The 18,406-nt window shown below is 44.1% G+C and overlaps 1 protein-coding gene across 1 annotated transcript in view; it reads right to left on the bottom strand.

Annotated features, from left to right (window-relative positions):
* Positions 1-17,629: 17,629 nt before the first annotated feature.
* The window catches only part of EHHADH (enoyl-CoA hydratase and 3-hydroxyacyl CoA dehydrogenase), a 36,605-nt gene continuing 35,828 nt past the window's right edge, over positions 17,630-18,406 (bottom strand). Inside the window, exon 7 of the mRNA XM_012557244.2 lies at positions 17,630-17,633. Within this exon, the coding sequence (XP_012412698.1) occupies positions 17,630-17,633 (4 nt within the window). The remainder of the gene's footprint in view (positions 17,634-18,406) is intronic.

The raw sequence follows: 18,406 nt of genomic DNA, 5'->3' as shown, positions 1-18,406 counted from the left end.
CATAGAGATTTACAGCCTTGGAAACCCTTTGAGGTCACTATGAGTTGGAATCGACCCCACGACAGTGGGTTTTTTTGTTTTGTTTTGATTTTGACCCCATCTAGTCCCAACCTTACCTTATTCTTTGCCACTATGATCCTTTCTAATTCAGCTGTTGGTATGACCTGACTTGTCCTCGTCTCTCCCAGTTTGAATTCCTGAGAGTGTGGATTTGTTTCAACCACCACCATAGCAGTCATCTGTGGCTGGAGGAACTGGAGGGGAAGTCATGTGATAAGGCCACCTAAACTGCTCCTTTAGCAGGAGCTATGCGTGGACAGCTTCCCACAGAACGGACTAGGGAAATGACGGGCCATGACTGACACCCCAGTACAGTGCATGTGTGAGTATGTTCCCAGCGGAGGCCAGGAGGCTGGAGTGGCAGGGCAGATCAAAAATACGATACCGATATCTAAAAAGCCAGTATGAAACTAGTTGCGGGATTATAGTATTAACCAGTACACAACTGGAAGCTTCTCCCAGAAATCCTTCTCCTTGCCCCCTCAAGAATGAGCCCTGGTGGTGCAGTGGTTAAACACTCGGCTGCTAACCAAAAGGTTGGCAGTTCGAACCTACCACCTGCTCCATGGGAGAAAGATGTAGCAGTCTGCTTTTGTAAAGATTACAGCCTTGGAAATCCTATGGGGGCAGCTCTACCCTGTCCTACAGGGTGGCTTTTAGTTGGGATCACTCACGTATCTGGTGGTTGGCGGTCGCAGGAACGCTCACACATGGCCTGTCCATGTGCGCTTCCTTGCAACATGGCGCTAAGCATCCTGAGAGAGAGCCATGTGGAAGTCATATTAACTTTTTATGACCCAGCCTCACAAAAGCCACGCTACGTCACGCCTGCTACGTTCCATGACTTGAGGCAGTTACGAAGCTCTGCTAGGTTCACAGTGAGAAAACACAGATTCCACCTCACGATGGAAGCATGTCAGCATTACACTGTAGGAAGAGCATGAGGATGGAATATTATTAGAAAATAAAGCCTGCCACATAGCCCAATCTGTGTCCTGGGCTGTGATGGTTCAGATCAGAAAATTCCTCCTTGTTGAGTAGGGAGCTAGGAAGGAAGGTGGTCTGAGATCGGCGTGCCTGTGAAGCGGATGGAAGATTTAATTTCCTCACAGAACCACCGTGTTTTTGCTACGGAGGTTCATTTAGACGCTTCTTTCCATTCTCTTCGCACCTCCCTTACCTTCGCACCTCCCTTACCTCGATCTAATGATACGCTTTTTTTTTTTTTATTTTGATCTGAGCTGCCTCCAGACTATTTTTATCTTCAGCCTTTCAAAGAAAAAATTAAAGCAACCTTGGCTATGCTGGATTTCCAGTTCACACAGGATTCAGTATATATCGAAAAAAAAAGAGAGTCAATTTTATTCTTAAATAAGAAATACACGTTGGTTTTCTCAAATCAGAATCTATTGTTCCAGAAATGTTGTCAATATCTATTCAAAAAGAAAAGAAAATACTATGTATAAATAATGGAAAGGAAGAAACAAAAGTATCTATTTTGCAGATTGCATGATTGCAGATCTAGACCAAGGAAATCAATTCAAAGTTATTGGAACTAATGAGTTCAGCTGCAAGACTGATTCTAAATCCTGCTCCCCCATCGCGTTTGTGTGTGTGTATAGTATTGCACGTGTGTGTATTGTATGTATGTATATGTATGTGTCAGTACATAAATACTGGCATATAACCGGGAAATTGCAACAATTAAAAGTAGTCTGTTGTTGCTGTTACAACAAACACTTTCAACACGTGGGGATTGATGCAGCTTGTGGCAAGATTTATTTGGAGAAATTATAGAGTTAACGAAAAATAAAGAGGATTGTTAGTAAATGGAGTGCTATGCCTGCTACTGATTAGGAAGGAAAATATAATAGCATTTCCTAGGCTAATACATGGATTCATCAACTAAAACCTCGGCCGGTTAGTTTAAGGTAGCTGCAAATGGAGAGTGCGAGTCATCTGGAATACTAAAAAGAATGTTTATTTTAAAAGATGTAACGGCAACGAACAACAGTGATTACTGACTCACTCTATTGTATATATGTTGCTGTGCTAAATTTTAATACATATTCTAAAATGATAATTATAAAAGCAATGGACAATTAAGTTAAAAATAAATTTGTTGAATCAGGAAAAGAAAGAGATTTAGCAGATTCATTCAAACTCTAAGAACGTAATAAATGTCAAATCAGTGGTACGGTGAGGAAAAACCCCCTGCCATGGAGTTGATTCGGACTCATAGTGACCCTATAGGACAGAGGAGAACTACTCCACAGGGTTTCCAAGGAGCAGCTGCTGGATTCAAACTGCCAACCTTTTGGTTTGCAGCTGTTACTCGTAACCACTGCGCCACCAGGGCTCCACAGTGAGGAAAGGAATCACTAAAAACCGCTATTGAAGGAGGAGGGTGCTGACATGTTGGGGAATTGCGATAATGTCACAAAACAATTTGTGTATAAAATTTTTGAGTGAAAAACTAATCTGCGCTGTGAACTTCCACCTAAAACACAATACAATTTTAAGAACTGCTGTTGAGACAATTACAAATTGGCATGAAGAAGCATTAACTTATGTATCTACCGTCTTTAAGAACAAGACTTTGGAATTAGACCGTCTTTGGCAAGTTTCTTAAAATTTCTAAGTCTCCTTTTGCTTATTGGTAAAATGGGACTGTTGTTGGGTGCCGTTGAGTTGATTCTGGCTCATAGTGACCCCATGTGACAGAGTAAACTACCCCATAGGGTCTTCGTTGCTGTAATCTTTACGGAAGCAGATCGCCAGATTTTTCTCCTACAGAGCTGCTGGGTGCGTTTGAACCACCATCCTTTTGGTTATCAGCCTAGCACTTCACCATTGTGCCGCCAGGGCTCAAAATGGGACTAATAATAATTCTTGTATCTTTAAAGGGTCGTTGTGAGGAGTGACTTAGACAATATATGTGAAGCACTTAGCATAGTGCCGGAAGCAGAGTAAACAGTTATTATCGTGAGTCAGAGCATTAAATATAAACTGGAACAAACGAACTGGTTAAATGATCTAGAAACACAAACAGAAAAGCATGTCGATCCCAGGGTTGGAGAGGAAACAAGTTTCTGATAATAGAAACGTGAAGGACAGCATCAGAGACCAGGTGAATGTCCAAAACCTTAAAAAAAATACGAATTTCAAGCAAAATGTGTTATTCAGAGTGATATTGGTAAACTCCTAAATGAGGTCTCTTTGGAAAGGGTGGTGTCAGGTCAGTGGGTGACGGACTAAATTTCTGGATGGCCCGGGAAGGAAAGTTCACGAGGCTTCCCACATGAGCCCAAAGAAACCTGGGAAAGGTGGCCCCCTGCCCATTCTACCACCCACTTTGGGCTAGGTTGTCCAGAGCCCGTGGGCCATCCTCCTCCAGCCCGGGGTCCAGAGGAGCTTCACGTAGGCAGGTAGGTTTGTGGTTGTCCCTGGAAATGCTGCCTCTGCTCAGTGGAGCTGCCCATCTGCACAGCTCCGGCCAGGCCAGGTGCCTCTGCCAGCCGCCCTCGGCCTACCCAACGGTCCTAGGTCCTCTTTTAGCTCTTCATCCACCTGAATAAAACACACTTTTTTTTTTTTTTGCTCTGTTGTTGTTGTTAGGTGCAGTCGAGTTGTTTCCGACTCACAGCGACCCGATGTACAACAGAACGAAGCACTGCTGGGTCCTGCGCCATCCTCACAGTCATTGCTGTCTGAGCCCCTTGTTGCAGCCACAGTGTCAATCTATCTCATCGAGGGTCTTAAATCCTCTCTTTGCTGACCCTCTACCTTACCAAGCATGATGTCTTTCTCCAGGGATGGGACCCTCCTGATAACAGGTCCGAAGTATGTGAGATAGAGCAAAGATGGCGAGACTCCAGGAATTCCAAATTGCATGTCATTTCCACACTCTCAGCCCAACCCACACACCCTCACGACATAGTTCACACCTCTGAGCTGTGTTCGTGCTGTTCCCTTTGTCTGGAGTACCCTCTCCTTTTCCCTGCTTCATCTGGATAATTACTTTCTTCTTTATGACTCAGATCCCTTCTCCGAGGACCCTTCCTTGACCCATCCCCAACTGAACCAAAAGCCCCTCTTCCAGGCATCATAGTGGCCTGTGCTATTCTTCCCTGAAAACAAAACAAAACAAAACCAGGTGCCGTCGAGCTGATTCCGACTCATGGTGACCCTGTATGAGTCAGAGTAGAACTGTGCTCTATACGGTTTTCAATGGCTGTGACCTTTCAAAAGCAGATCACCAGATCTTTCTTCTGAGGCTCCTCTCAGTGGATTTGAACTGCCAACCTTTGGGTTAGTAATTTGCAGCACCCAGGGACTGCCTGTGTTTCTCCCCTAAAAGCCATTGCCATCGAGTTGATTTCTCACGGTGACCCCATGTGTTACAGAGTAGAACTGTGCTCCACAGGGTTTTCTTGGCTGTAATCTTTATGGAAGCAGATCTCCAGGCCTTTCTTCCATGGCACCACTGGGTAGGTAAGAACGGCCAATCTTTTGGTTAGTAGACAAGTGCAAATCTTTCGGGCCACTAGGTTGTAAATTCCTTGAAGTCTGGAGACACTCGCGGCCCTTCGGCGTCTTTGTTCCCAGCGCAGTGCCTGGCCCGTGGTTGTGCTCAGAAAGGTGTGTGCAGTCCACTGCTGGTCACTAGTTTAGACGTCACTATGTGTCCTACTGAGGCTGCTCATAGTAATTTAGACTCTGACTGCGTTAGAATCTCCTGAGGTGGGGGGGGGCTTGTAAAAATACCAGTGCCCAGGCCCCACCCAAAGCCAATTAAGTCAGACTCTCTGGGGTTGGGTCCTGTGATTTAGTATTTTTTTCAGTGCTCCCAGATTGATTTGCCTGTGCATCTAGGAGGTTACTCAGAGCCCCACTAAGAGGTGGTCCTAATTCTGGCTCAGACTAGGACAGACGGGAGGCTCACCCCTGCTGCTGTGGTTGTTGTACAGAGCCCTGGGAGTCAGGAAGCAGCTCAGCTCCCTCCTCATGCTTTTCTCCACCACCCCCTGTCCCCCCACTACCCACCCCTACCAGGCTGAATACTCAGAGTTCTCGCTTTCACTTCCCCTTGGAGGGGGTGCTGCTTAAACCGTTCTGTGGGAACTGGCTTTGAATGCTGCCTCAGCGGTTCACACGCACCCACATCACTAGCTTCCCTTTCCTCCTACATCAGCGGGGTGGGGCACTCCAATTCACATCACAGTCGCTCATCCCTCAAGCGCTCCCTTTAGTGTTAATGTGCAGCATAATAGGAACGGGCAGGTTCCAAGCGAGCCTGAAACGTATAGAACTGAAGGGTCCTCTTTAAGGAGAAGAATAGAAATCACAGAACATGAAATTGCTAGGACCCTCCCAAGGCCTTGGAGAGGGCTCACGCAATGCCACACCCTGACTCTGCCCCTGAGGATAAGAACTAGCATTTACTGTGTCGATATGTACCAGAGACTTTTCCTATCCCTTTCATGATTCTTGGGACAGAATGCACCCACAAATATTTCTGGGTTCTCAGGTTTCTTGGGAGGCTGTTTGTCTCACTGAAAGTATATGCTGCCCTCCAGTGAGGGCTTGTATAATAGTGAAAAATGAAAGAAACCTTCTTTGGTGAAAATTCACTAAGGTAGAAGGGTTATGTACGAGGCAGTGCATCCAGGAGGTGTGATTGGGTCAAACTTTTGCCTGTTTTGGCTTTTGTACAGCTAGATAAGCCTTATAGGCTTGTTTATGGTTTCCTGTGTGATAGTTAGGGAGCCCTGGTGGGTTTGGGCTTTGGGGTGTGTGTGTGAGGTACCCAGTGTAACCAAATGGAAGGTGTCTTTATGTATTGACTCATGTTCCAAAAGTTAAATGGTTTTTATCAAATCCATATTTTGTAACACAAATTCAGAAAGACTCCTTAATTCAGCAAGACTTCCATTACTGAAAATGCATAGGATCAAAAAAATTTTAAAAGGAGAAAGTAGTAGGGTCTTAAAAGGGCTATGTAGCTCTACTTGCAACAAACAAGGAAGCATGTGATAGTCTTATTTTACAAATGAGGAAACTCAGGCTCAGAAAGTTTTATTATTTATCCCAAGTCACGCATGAGGACTAGAATTCAAACCCAGTTCTGGCTGGTGTCTGAACCCAACCTTTTTCCACCACAACATATCTCAACATCTGCAAAGGCTGTGTACCCTCAGGAGTCAGGGAGGTTCACACGAGGCTGGCAAATCCATATGTATGCCAAGTATTATATCTAGACTGAAAAATTAATGTGACTTGAGTATTTGTGGACCATTTTTACATGATAGAGATGCTGTTGTCGTTAATAAAATAAAGCCATTTGAAAGCACAAATGTTACTTATTAGCTTTAGTCATTGTTTGCTTTCTCAAGCAATGTATACTAAAGGCACAAGTCTTATAGACACACTTGGGAAAATGTTGTTATGTGGAACAGGCACCGTGAATGGAATATTATCCGGCCATAAAAAGGAATGAAGTACTGATACACGCTACAACATGGGTCAACCTTGAAAACATTATGCTAGGGGAAATCAGCCAGACACAACAGGACAGCTGTTGTAGGATCGCGCTTATGTGAAGTATCTAGACCAGGCAAATTCATAGACACAGAAAGTAGGTTAGAAATTACCAGGGGCTGAGGGGAGGGAAGAACCGGGAGGTATTGGTTACCGGGAGGTATTCGTTACCGGGAGGTATTAGTTACCGGCTACAGAATTTCTGTTTGGGGTATGGAAAGATTATAGAAAGAGATAGGGTGACGGCTGCGCAGCATTGTTAATGTAATTACTGCCACCGAACTGTGACTCGTACAATTAAAAATGGTTACAATGGCAAATATTACATTATATGTATTTTATCACAATACATTCGTTAAAAAATGAGGGGGACCCGGGTACTAGAAAAGGTTGGAAGCCCACTGCATTGATGCTTATGTTTCCTACTGTTTATATATATTATCACAGTAGTGTATATCTGTGACTTGTAAATAAGCACGCATGGTATGGCAGAGTCGTTAAGAGCATAGACTCTGGGGTCGGCGTGCCTGCGTTAAAATCTTGGCTTTGCCACTGGGTGACCTTGGGCAAGTATCCTCTGTGTGCTTCAGCTTCCTCGTCTGCGAATCAGAGATGGTTACGATACCTACCATGGAAGGTTTTTGTGAGAATTATTATGTAGAATATTTAGAACACTGCCTTGCAATAGTAAGAGCTGTGTACATTTTTTCTACAATAAAGACAATGATGATTGTTATGTATATCTAAGAGCGTACTCGCTCTTTTTTTTTTTTTTTTTGCCAAAAAAAGGTTCAGTTTAAAAAGTTTGGCAATCACTGCTCTAACTATCCTACAAGACAAATGATTCTGGCACACCCCTCCCCAAGCCTCTCCCTCCTACTTAAGCCAGCCTCTAGCCTGGGGAGCTGGGCTCGCACTGCAAAATTGCCTAACTCCACAAGAGTTAAACGAGGGCCCTCATATGCTGGGGTTCTTCTGTGTTGTCCTCTGGCCCAGCACCGCCCAGGAACGGGAGACAAGACCACTACACAGAGCCTTCCCTCTGATAACTGGGGGATGGAGAGGCTGAGAAACAAGGCTCTGTTCACAGCAGCTTCCTGCTCCCTCCAAGGAAGAAGAAAGGGGTCTGTGTGCTGGGGCTGCTCCCACGGATCCACAGCCCCCAGCCCCCTCCCCCACCTCCAGGCTGAGCACTGAGGAGTGGAGCAGCAGCTGGCAGAGAGGAAGAGAAAGAAGTGCACGGAGTCTTGCTCATTCTGCTTGCTTCTCTTTCCTCTGTTTCGCTTTCCAGCGACAATCTCCTGTCTGTATCCTCCTGGCAGCCCCCACTGCCCTCAAGCCCAGAGATCTCTCTTCTTGCTCTCCAGATCCCTGGATGCTTCAGGGGCCCCTCCTGGGAGGTCCCTGAGGGGACTTCGCTAAGTCCCAACCCCCGCCCCAGCTCGCCGTTCCTTCTTCTCTCTTGCTGGATTCAAACTCTCTCAGATAGATTTATTAACTTATGCAAATAAATGTAGACGATTAGGCAGATGATTATGTAAATGATGTCTTCCCTTTTCTCACTGCAATTCCGGTAACACCAGGAAAACTGATTCAAAGATGGAAGATAGAATCAACGAGTGAAAGGAAAAGAAGCTGGAATTTAATCTTGACAAGAAAGCACAATGGCAATTGCGCAGCAAGACTCTACCTCCACAGACACTAAAATAAAAGAGATCTTTGACCCTCCCATTTCTATGAGAGCCTCAAATCCATAGCAAATTCTAGAATTTGGCTACGTCTGTCCACTGCATTTTCTATTGAAATTAGTGGCTTTTAAGAAAAGGTCAAGTGAACTAATGGCCACAAAGAAGAACTGTCACAGTTTGTGAAGGGTTTATCCTGTTACACTGATACACAGAGTATATCATACACTGAAAATTTTTCTCACCTTACTAATAGACAAAATATCTGTGTAGAAAGAAACACAAATCCAACTGTTCAATTATTATTTTTAAAAAGCCTTGTCCATGTTTTAAAGAATTAATAAAGCTGGCTTTTCATAAACCCAGTAAGAATAAGCAATTGGGCTTTTCAAATTGGAATAGTATTCTAACGCTCACTCTTGTAGACTGAACAAGATCGAGAAGAAAATTGTGTACATGTTACATAATTTTAATTCTAGGAAATGTTATTCGAAGCCAAGAACATCATGATCACTGGGAACCTAATAATTTCAAATGTTGTTGCCGTGAAAATGCTATTTCCAATTTCTACCCACTCATGTTTCCTATTATGTATAAAACTGACCCGTGTCATAGCCATACACAGCCTCCAGGAGCCCATACAACATTTTGTCTAAAGTTATGTAAACAAATGGTATTAGGGAGCCACCATCACACATGGGAATTCTCTTCTCTTCCTTAATTAAAGGCGGACGCCCAAACAGGCATGTTTACGAGAACTTCTCAGCAGCGCCATCTGGTGGGGAGTGCAGCAAAAAACCCAGACTGGATTTACTCAGTTCTTGGAAGTGGTTTGTTTAAATTGTACTTCACTGAGTTTATTCCATTTTCCTCTGAATCCGACATAAACCCGAAACGCATTGCCTTCGAGTCGATTCTGACTCGTGGCAACCCCACGTGTAACAGAGTAGAACTGCTCCGTATCGTTTTCTTGGCTGTAATCTTTATAGAAGCAGATTTCCAGGTCTTTCTTCCGCCAATCTGTAGGTTAGTAGTTGAGCACAAACTGTTTGGGCCACCCAGGGACCTCTGAATCCAATATAAAGTCTACATTACGAAATATTCCTGAGGGCCTGTTGAGTAAAAATTCAGCAATATAAACTTAGGGGACGGTGAGTTTATGTTAATAAGCGAGGAATAACTTGGAATAGAAAGATGAGGATGGTTGCACAACCCGAAGAATGTAATCAATGTCTCTGAATTGTACGTGGAGAAATTGTTGAACTGGTGTATATGTTCTGCTGTGTATATTCTCAACAACAACAAAAATAAAATAATTTATAAAAAAAATTAAAGGAGATCAATTTAGTGGTATGGAAGATTTAGATTCTCTGCAACAGCCCAGATTTCAGATTTTCATACATTCTAATAACATAAATACTTTTGAGTTTTGTATTTCTTTTTCCGTAATTTTATTTTCTTAGAGAAAGAGGATTTGTTAAAGGTTTAACAAAATGTAATTTAGTTTTTAGTTCTTTGTAAGTATTTTTTATACAAGTCACAAATGAGAAAAAAACTTTATTGGTTCATGTGTTCTGTTGTTGGGGGTCATTAGGTAAGGCAAAAAGTTAGGTTACTAATGGAAATTTAATTTTTACACTATCTTATGTTAAGACAGGAGCCCTGGTGGTGCAGTGGTTAAGAGCTTGCCTGCTAACCAAAAGGTCAGCAGTTCAAATCCACCAGCTGCTCCTTGATAGACAGACAGCAGATGAAGCATCTTCCCTTAGCCTTCCTTTAGTGTTCTTAAGATGGCCTGGGCTAATCCCCAGCATGCAGAACACAAGATGTGATATTTTAGAATGGCTGGTCTCAGACAAGGGGCAAATTAAGATTTTCATTTATTGAACAAATATATTGAGCTTTTCCTATATGCTAGGCACTGGTCTAGGATCCAGACACAACAACAAATGAAACACACAAAATGCTTGCCTTCAAGGAGCTTACATTCTAGTGGGAGGCATAGAAAAGACAAATAAACAAATATATTCCAGATGGTAATTATGCTACAGAGAGAAGCGAATACAGGGTCAAGGAGATAGGGAGGACTGGGGAAGAGAAGAGTTGCTATTATATATGGAATGGTCAGGGAGGTAACACTGAAGCAGAAGGAAGGAAGTAAAGGAGCCAGCTATGCAGATACCTGCAGGAAATGAGTTGCAGGCAGACAGAATAGGAAATGCAAAAGTCTTGGGGTATGTCTGTTTGGTATGTTCAGAGAATACCAAGGAGGTCGGTGTGGTTTGGGTGGAATGAGGCAGGCAGAGAGCAAAAGGAGATGAGGTCATAGAGGTAGAAGGGCCAGATCTCGTAGGGTCTTGCAGCATCGTAAGACTCTCACTTCTACTCTCAATGAGATGGGAAGCCACTGGAGGGGTTTGAGTAGATGAGTTCCGCTGGCTGCTTTGTTGGTAAGAGCCATAATACAACAAGGGCTAAGGCAGGGAGTCTAGTTAGGATACTATTGCCTCAGGTGACAGATAATGATAGCTTAGGTCCAGGAGACAGCAGAGGAGAGGGCGATAAGTTGTTGCATTCTGAATATATTTGAAGGTAGAGCCACCAAGATTTGCTGAAGGAGTAGACATAAGGAGTGAGATCGTCAAGGATGACTCCAAGGTTTTTGTCCCAAGCAACTGATCAGATAGCTGCTGTTTACTGAGAATGGGGAAAGGTGTGGAAGAAGTGTGTTTTTCTTTTTTGCGGGTGTGTGTGGAGATCAAGAGCTCAGTTTTGCACATGTTAAGTTTCAGACAACCAAATGTAAATGTCAAGTAGACAGTCAGACAAACAAGTCTGAAGTTTGGGGAGAAGTCCAGGTCGAAGGTGTGAATTTAGGAGTTTTCAGTGTGTAGATGGTATTTTTCCAGTCCCTGGAGAAGGGCATCATGTTTGGTAAAGTAGAGGGTCAGCAAATAGAGGAAGACCCTTGATGAGATGGATTGACACAGTGGCTGCAACAACGGGCTCAGATATAACGATTGTGAGGATGGTGCAGGACCGGGCAGTGTCTCGTTCTGTTGTACGTGGGGTCACTATGAGTCGGGACTGACTCGATGGCACTTAACCGCAACAACAACAGATGATATTTAAAGCCATGGAACTAGACGAGCTCACCAGAGAGTTGGTGAGGGTAGAGGAAACAAGAGCGCAAAGACTGGGCCCTGGGGACCTCCAGCATTTGGAGGTGGGGGAGACTACGAAGGAGAGGAGTGAGGTGAAAGAAAATCAAGAGTGTCCTGGACTCCAGCACAGCAAGCATTTCAAGGAAGAGGAAGTGACCGATAAGTAAAACGAGAACCAAGAACTGACCATTGCATTGAGCGACGAAAAGGTCCTTGGTGACCTTGACAAAAGCAGTATTGGTGGAGTTGCGAGGATAAAAGCCTGCCTGGAGTAGGATTGAGAGAGACGGAGAGGAAAGGAATGGGAGACAAGGAGAATCATCAGTGTAGACCTTTTGGTATGAAGGAAAGAAGAGAAGTGTTTATAGCTGGAAGGGGAAATGAGATCAAGATCTTTTAAAGACAGGTGGAATATTTTTTAAAGCTATTTAAAAAATTTTGTAAAAATTTATGTAACACATTTGCCGATTCAACATTCTTCAGGTGTGCAATTTAGTGATCTCAATTACATTAATCATGTTGTGCAACCATCACCCACAATCCTTGCCATATTTCCCATTACCATAAACAAACATTCACTGCTTCCTAAACAATGGTTCCCCCTTTCCACCCCCTTCCCACCCATGGTAACCACTAATAAACTTTGGGCTCTATACATTTGCTTAGTCTTGTTGTTTCATAGAAGTGAGATCATACAATATTTGTCCTTTTGTGATTAACTTATATCACTGAGCGTAAGGTTTTCAAGGTTCTTCAAAGTTTTTTTTTAGGTTGAGAGATTACAGCTTGTTTGTATGCTGACTGGAATGAAGCCATAGAGAGAGAAAAGTTAATGAAGCTGAAGAAAGGGAAGAGAATTGTTGGAACAGCGTATTTGAGAAGGTGAAGGGGGGTGGGATCTAGCGCACAAGTGGAGGAGTTGGATTTGGGTAGGCGGAAAGATAGTTCGTTCATAGAATAGGAAAGGCAGGATATACGTGCACAGATGAAGGGAGGTGGGTAGATGTGTTGGTGGGTGCTTGTGGAAACTCTGATTGTTTCTATTTTCTCGGTGAAGGAGGATGGAGAAGGAGGTGGTGGAACGTGGAAGAACAGGTGGTCTGAAATAGTCATCTGGAGTGGTGGGGGAGTAAATGGACTAGGAAATGTAGTAGGATGGCTTTCATGAGGTTAGTGGGCGTTGGTTTTTTGGTGACCACCTCCAGTACTAATATTCTGTACCATTCGTTTGGCGTGTGGCACGTGTTATTACCTGTTGTTATCTATTATTATCTGTTTCTGAGGGTCCTATCTTTTTTTGTGTTTTTCCTAATTACACCTCATCTGTTTCCAAAAAGGGTCTGAGACAACTTGCATGCAGTAGAAAATGACTTAAAACTATATAGCTGAGGGCTTCAGAAATGATGGAATGTATGTGTGGACCAGTGCTGATATGACTGAGTGGGGAGGTCTATGTAATTCTCAGGTATAGCCTTACCGAGCCCACAGGGTTAATGTACCTAACTACATCCTCCCACCTTGCCTCTCTCACTTATAAAGGTGACATTTTGGGCTCCCATAATTACTTTTTGTTTTATTTTTTGATTTATTTCAGAAGCTGCTTGGTAATGCCATTCATTGGAGACTCTTTTGAAGACTCCAAGAATTTAGGCCAAGAAGATGAAGGAATGTTCAGAGAACAGTTAGGGTCTAGAGGAGATTTTGTTGATACAAATCATGAATTCTAGAGGACCCAGAAGAAGGATTCGGTGAGCTGAGGAAGACGGGGTTTCAGATTAGATGATGTCCAGGGCCATATAGGGATGAGAAGCCAGGTCATGAGGGATGACTGTAGTCTTAATCTTTGTTATGGTGAATGGCCAAATAGAGATAAAGGTATGATGAGAGCAATACTGAAGGTCTACAAGGCAGAAGCTGCATATGGGATGCTGTGGTGCACTGCCCAGATACACCCCTTCCCCCATTCAGTCCAAGGCACTTATTCCCCCAGCTTCTGGGAGCGTTGGCTGCTGGGGTAGGCTAAGGACTTGAGTTCCTCCATGGAAATTGCCCTTGGCTGAAGGTAGATGCCTAGCCCAAGGCCATGCCTTTCTCTCTGGTGGCAGCCCACATCCAAAGGCAAGTCAAGGTGAGGGTAAAAAGGCCCAGCCCCTTTGCCTCAATTCAGGACTTCTCTGAAGGGCTGTTGGAGCATCAGAACTCCCATGAGCCAACTGAAGCCTCTGTTGAACACAACATCACAGTTCAATTCCTCCTTTTGCTTAAATCCTGCCTTCTTCACTCCCTTACAGGTGTTATTCCCCAAAGTGATCACCAGCAGGTCTTCTGCATGAAATCTCTATCTCAGAGTCTGTTTCCTGGGGAACCTGGCCTATGACAGTTGCTAACAGAAGTGGTCTCAGGAAGCAAACTCTAAAATGGCATTTGGGAGCTGGATCACCAACCAGCCAGCTGGCACTGAGGACCTCTCCCTGGTGGTAGGTGGAGTACTGATAGCCTCTGGCATGCTGTAACTATGCAAAGGTTAAAACTTTCAGCAGTGGAGAAGTTGGGATGGGATACCAGTTAGAAGGCATCTCAGGCATTTGAGAGGTTTATAGGAAGTTGTAATTCCATGGAGTCAGATGGCTGTTGCTGGGGGCTATTGCTACACTAGAAAAACACAGTCAAAGCTGTGAAGGTGATTTATTACTAAGGTAAGGTGAACTGTGAATGGCAGAGTGTTCCTCTGGCAGCATATAAAGGGACTCTCATCTGTAGTCACAGGGTAGAAAAAGCAGAGGAGCAGGCCCAGGACTTAATTATAAGGGATGTGGAGTTCCACAGAAAGCTGAATTCTCTATCCTAGTCTGCTACTCCAAGGTTAGGGCTTTGACTAGGAGGAAGGGGAACCTGTGACTGGGATGGGGACATCTGGGTCAATGAATCTGATAGTTTCAAACTCTCAGATTCTTCTGAACCCTTGGGCCTGCAGAGGTGACTGCTCTTCCCTGCTAAAGGCTGCGCTCTCCTCTTGCCTGAAGACATACAGAGACTCCTGCTTTGTAAGTCAACACATGACCGGCTTGGCTCTACCCTTACCTCTTGTCCTGGCCACGAGAACCGTAATTAGAATCAAGTGACAAAATAACCCATCCAGAGAGGTGCTGAGGCTGCTGATGGGGGAAAGGGACTCTGCCCTCCAGAAGCTGCAGGACCTGGCCAACACCTGTCAACAGAAGCTGGGACAGTGTGTGGGGGACTGGACCCTGAGGGGGCTGGGTTAAGGGGAGCAGCTATAAACTGATAGCAAGAGTTTACCAATATGGAAATACTCCTCCATGATACAGGGAAGACCCCAGAAGATGTTACTAACACACTGCTAGATTGGCTCTTGGAAGCTTGGAGAAGGTAATGGCACACATTTATGAAACACCCCCCCCCCAAAAAAAAGAAAACCTCAAACCCATTGTTGCTTCTTCTGACTCACAGAGACATTATAGGACAGAGTAGAATTGCCCTGTAGGGTTTCCAAGGCTGAAATCTTTATGGAAGCAGACTGCCACTTCTTTCTCCCTTGGACCGGCTAGTGGGTTCAAACCACTGACCTTTTGGTTAGCAGCTGAGCGCTTAACCACTGTGCAACCAGACCTCCTGGCACATACTTGTTGTTGTTAGGTACTACTGAGTTGGTTCTGATTCATAGCGACCCTATAGGATAGAGTAGAACTGCCCCATAGGGTTTCCAAGGAGTTGGCAAGTGGGTTTGAACTGCCAGCCTTTTGGTTAGCAGCTGAACTCTTAACTACTGCACCATCAGACTTGCTGGCACACACTCAGGGAAGTAGAAATGCCAGAACTGCCATGGCAGATGGTGGAAGAAGCAATCAGAAGACTCAGAGGAATACCTTGAGGAAAGAATATACAGGCAAATGGCAAATGGCTTGGCTGGTTGGTCAAGGCCTACAAGGAGAACTATTGGAAGACGGGGCACAGGGACGACTGAGAATTGAGAGCTGGGGAGCGGGCAGAAAGTGTGAAGAGCTGTGTATTCCAAGGTAACGTTCTCCGAGAATATCCGCCACTGACCCCTCTGCATTTTGGAACTCACCCTCATCCCTCGGGATGCCTCATTGCTGACACATTGCTATTTCAGGGGTGACCTGGAGAGGACAACAGTATCTGTCTGCATGTGAAATGCTAGTAAAGATTCATTTACTATCATTTAGACAAAATTAAATTGCAGTAGTAATTCTAATATTTTCGGCCTGCATCTCTATATATCGTCCCTCGTATTCCCAAGGGTAGGAGCACCCCATTTTGAGGATCTCTTACCTAGTGAGCAGAATGTTTGTGCACCCCAGCACCTCCCTTTTGGTCAGTGCTGAGAGATACTGCCTCTCGAATTTCAGTACTCTGCTTTTCCTTTGTGCTGTTGTTAACCACCTTTCCTTCTGAACCTATACTTTCTCTATATGCATTTTTATCTCTAAGTAAGTAGCAGCTTGGTGGCACAGTGGTTAAAATGCTCAGTGGTTTGAACCCACTAGCTGCTCCACAGGAGAAAGATGTGGCGGTCAACTGTCCTACAGGGTCGCTATGAGTTGGAATGGACTCGATGACAAGGGGTTTGGTTTAAGTAGCAGTCAATCTGAGGTTCAGGTAGGCCTGTGAGACTGTTTCCTATGAAATGTTGACTTTCAGGTTCCTAGTGGGCATTTCCATGAACTACTTACAACAATTATACGTGGAACAACGAAATTTATGAGCAATTCAGTCTCAAGTTGGAAGATGAGAGATGTGTAAATGATGTCTTTCCATATCAGACTGGCCAAAAAAAAATTTTTTAAAAAAAACAAGAAATTATGTTTAATGAGACTGGAGTAGTAATTCTCAAACCTGCCTGCCTCAGAATTTTCTGTGGTAATGAGAAAAAACAACAACAAAAGAGCTTATTCTCAGAATCCCCCTGCATTAGTTAGGGTTAGGTTCTGCTGTGAGTAATCAGAAACCTACAGTGTTGTTTGCTGTTGTCACTAGTTGCTGTTGAGTCGATTCTGACTCCTGACAATCCCATGTGTTACAGAGCAGAACTGCCCCATAGGGTTTTCTTGGCTGTCAACTTAGTGGAAGCAGATGGCCAGGCCTGTCTTCTACAGTACTTGCTGTGCAAACCATTTCACCACCCAGGGACCTTAAAACCTGTAATAGCAGTGGTTTATCCAAGATAGCAGCTGATTTCTCATTCATGTAAATGAATTCGTTAGGCAAAGTGGCAACTCTGCTCCATGAGGTCCTCAGGGACCCAGGCTATTGATAGCCCTCAACTCTGCTATCCCTATGTCCTTGTGGTCCACTATCGGGGTGGAACTCTAGACATCACACCCATGCAAGATGGTGGAAGGGACCAAAAAAAAAAAAAAAAAAAAAACGGGCAGAGGATGCTCATCATCTGACTTTTAAGGTAGATTCCCAGAAGCTGCCATGTAACACTTCCACTTACACCCTAGAATTTACCCACTTGTCTGCAACTTGATGCAAGAGAAGTTGACAAACATATTGTTTATTCTGGACAACCACATGGTTGCTAAAATTTTGGGGGTTTATTACTACAGATGAAGACAAACATTGGGGGAGTACCAACCTTCTCTGTCCAAATTTACAAATCAACAACCCTCTAGGCCTCGGCCAGCTTAGGGAATCCAAGGGCATTAGGGTTTTATTGGAGAAGGTTTTGCCCTGCCCCCACCCCATGGACCTCACATTACGGCTATAAGTAGCAATGCTTCTGTGTTCTTTTAGAGAAGGTGGAAGAACCCTAAGTGCAGTGAAAGATGAGCACAAGATAGATAGCGTCAGCTCTGCTCATGTCATTCTACAAGCTGCTTCCAGGCACTCATTCTACCAGGTTATTTTAAGAGTGAAGAAGGAGAACAAATAAATATTGCAATTGAAATGCCTTGAAAGTCTTTGGACAAGAATTAAAAGCACTGTTCATCTCTCTCATGTTCCTCTTTCTCAGGGTGCTAGAAAAAAATATTAAGAAGAACAGCGTTAGGAGTTGAATTGTGTCCCCTCAAAAAGATACGTTGAAATCCTAACCCCCGTTACCTGCGAATGTAACCTTGTTTGGAAATAGGGTCTTTGAAGATGTTATCAGTTAAGAGTAGTATGGACCCTAATCTAGAATGACTGGTGTCCTTACCTGAAGAGAAGAGACATAGACAGAACCAGAAACACTTAGAGGGAAGACAGGCAGATGAAGACGCAGGCAGAGAATGAAGTGATGCAGCTATAAGCCAAGGAGCACGGTGGATTGCCAGGAACCACTAGAAGCTAGGAAGAGGAGAGGACAGATCTTGCCCTAGAGCTTTCAGAGAGCACAAGGTCCTGCCGACGCCTTGATTTCAGACTTTAAGCCTTCAAACTGGGAGAATAAATCTCTGTTGTTTTAAGCGTCCCAGTTTGTGATACATTGTTACAGCAGCCTTACCTAACGGATACAAATAGACAACATGTAATCTTTTTCTAAAGAGTTGGTCCCACTAGAGGCAACAGTATAAATGGATATTTTTTCCTCCTCTTGTCCTCTACCTTTGGTTTAGAAAGATAGAGCAGTAAATAGAAGAGCTCGAGACCTCCATATAGAGTGTTCTGGGAATAATACTGGGTGTTACACAGCTCTAGAGGGTGTCATCCACACTACCCCATGTGAATGGCAAGCCCTCGGAGCACAGTATAAATGCTGTCCTCTGGAGCTGGGTAATGCAGCTGCCCTGTCTGGACACTGCGTAGTTTATGTTAATCTCAAAACGTGTATGACCAGCAAGATAAGCAGATGGCACTGACGGTCCCTAGAATAGTCAAGGACTATTCTGTTCTGGCAGAAAGCTGTTTTTAAACATAGTCCAGAAAATGTGATTTAGATTAATCTCCTCAGTGGCTACCAGGAGGGGTTTAGATAATCGAGCGCACTAC

The sequence above is a fragment of the Trichechus manatus genome, unplaced genomic scaffold, assembly GCF_000243295.1.
Source record: "Trichechus manatus latirostris isolate Lorelei unplaced genomic scaffold, TriManLat1.0 scaffold00092, whole genome shotgun sequence".
In the NCBI taxonomy this organism is placed as follows: Eukaryota; Metazoa; Chordata; class Mammalia; order Sirenia; family Trichechidae; genus Trichechus; species Trichechus manatus.
Note: the sequence above shows the minus strand (reverse complement) of the source record. Positions and strands in the feature narration are given on the sequence as shown.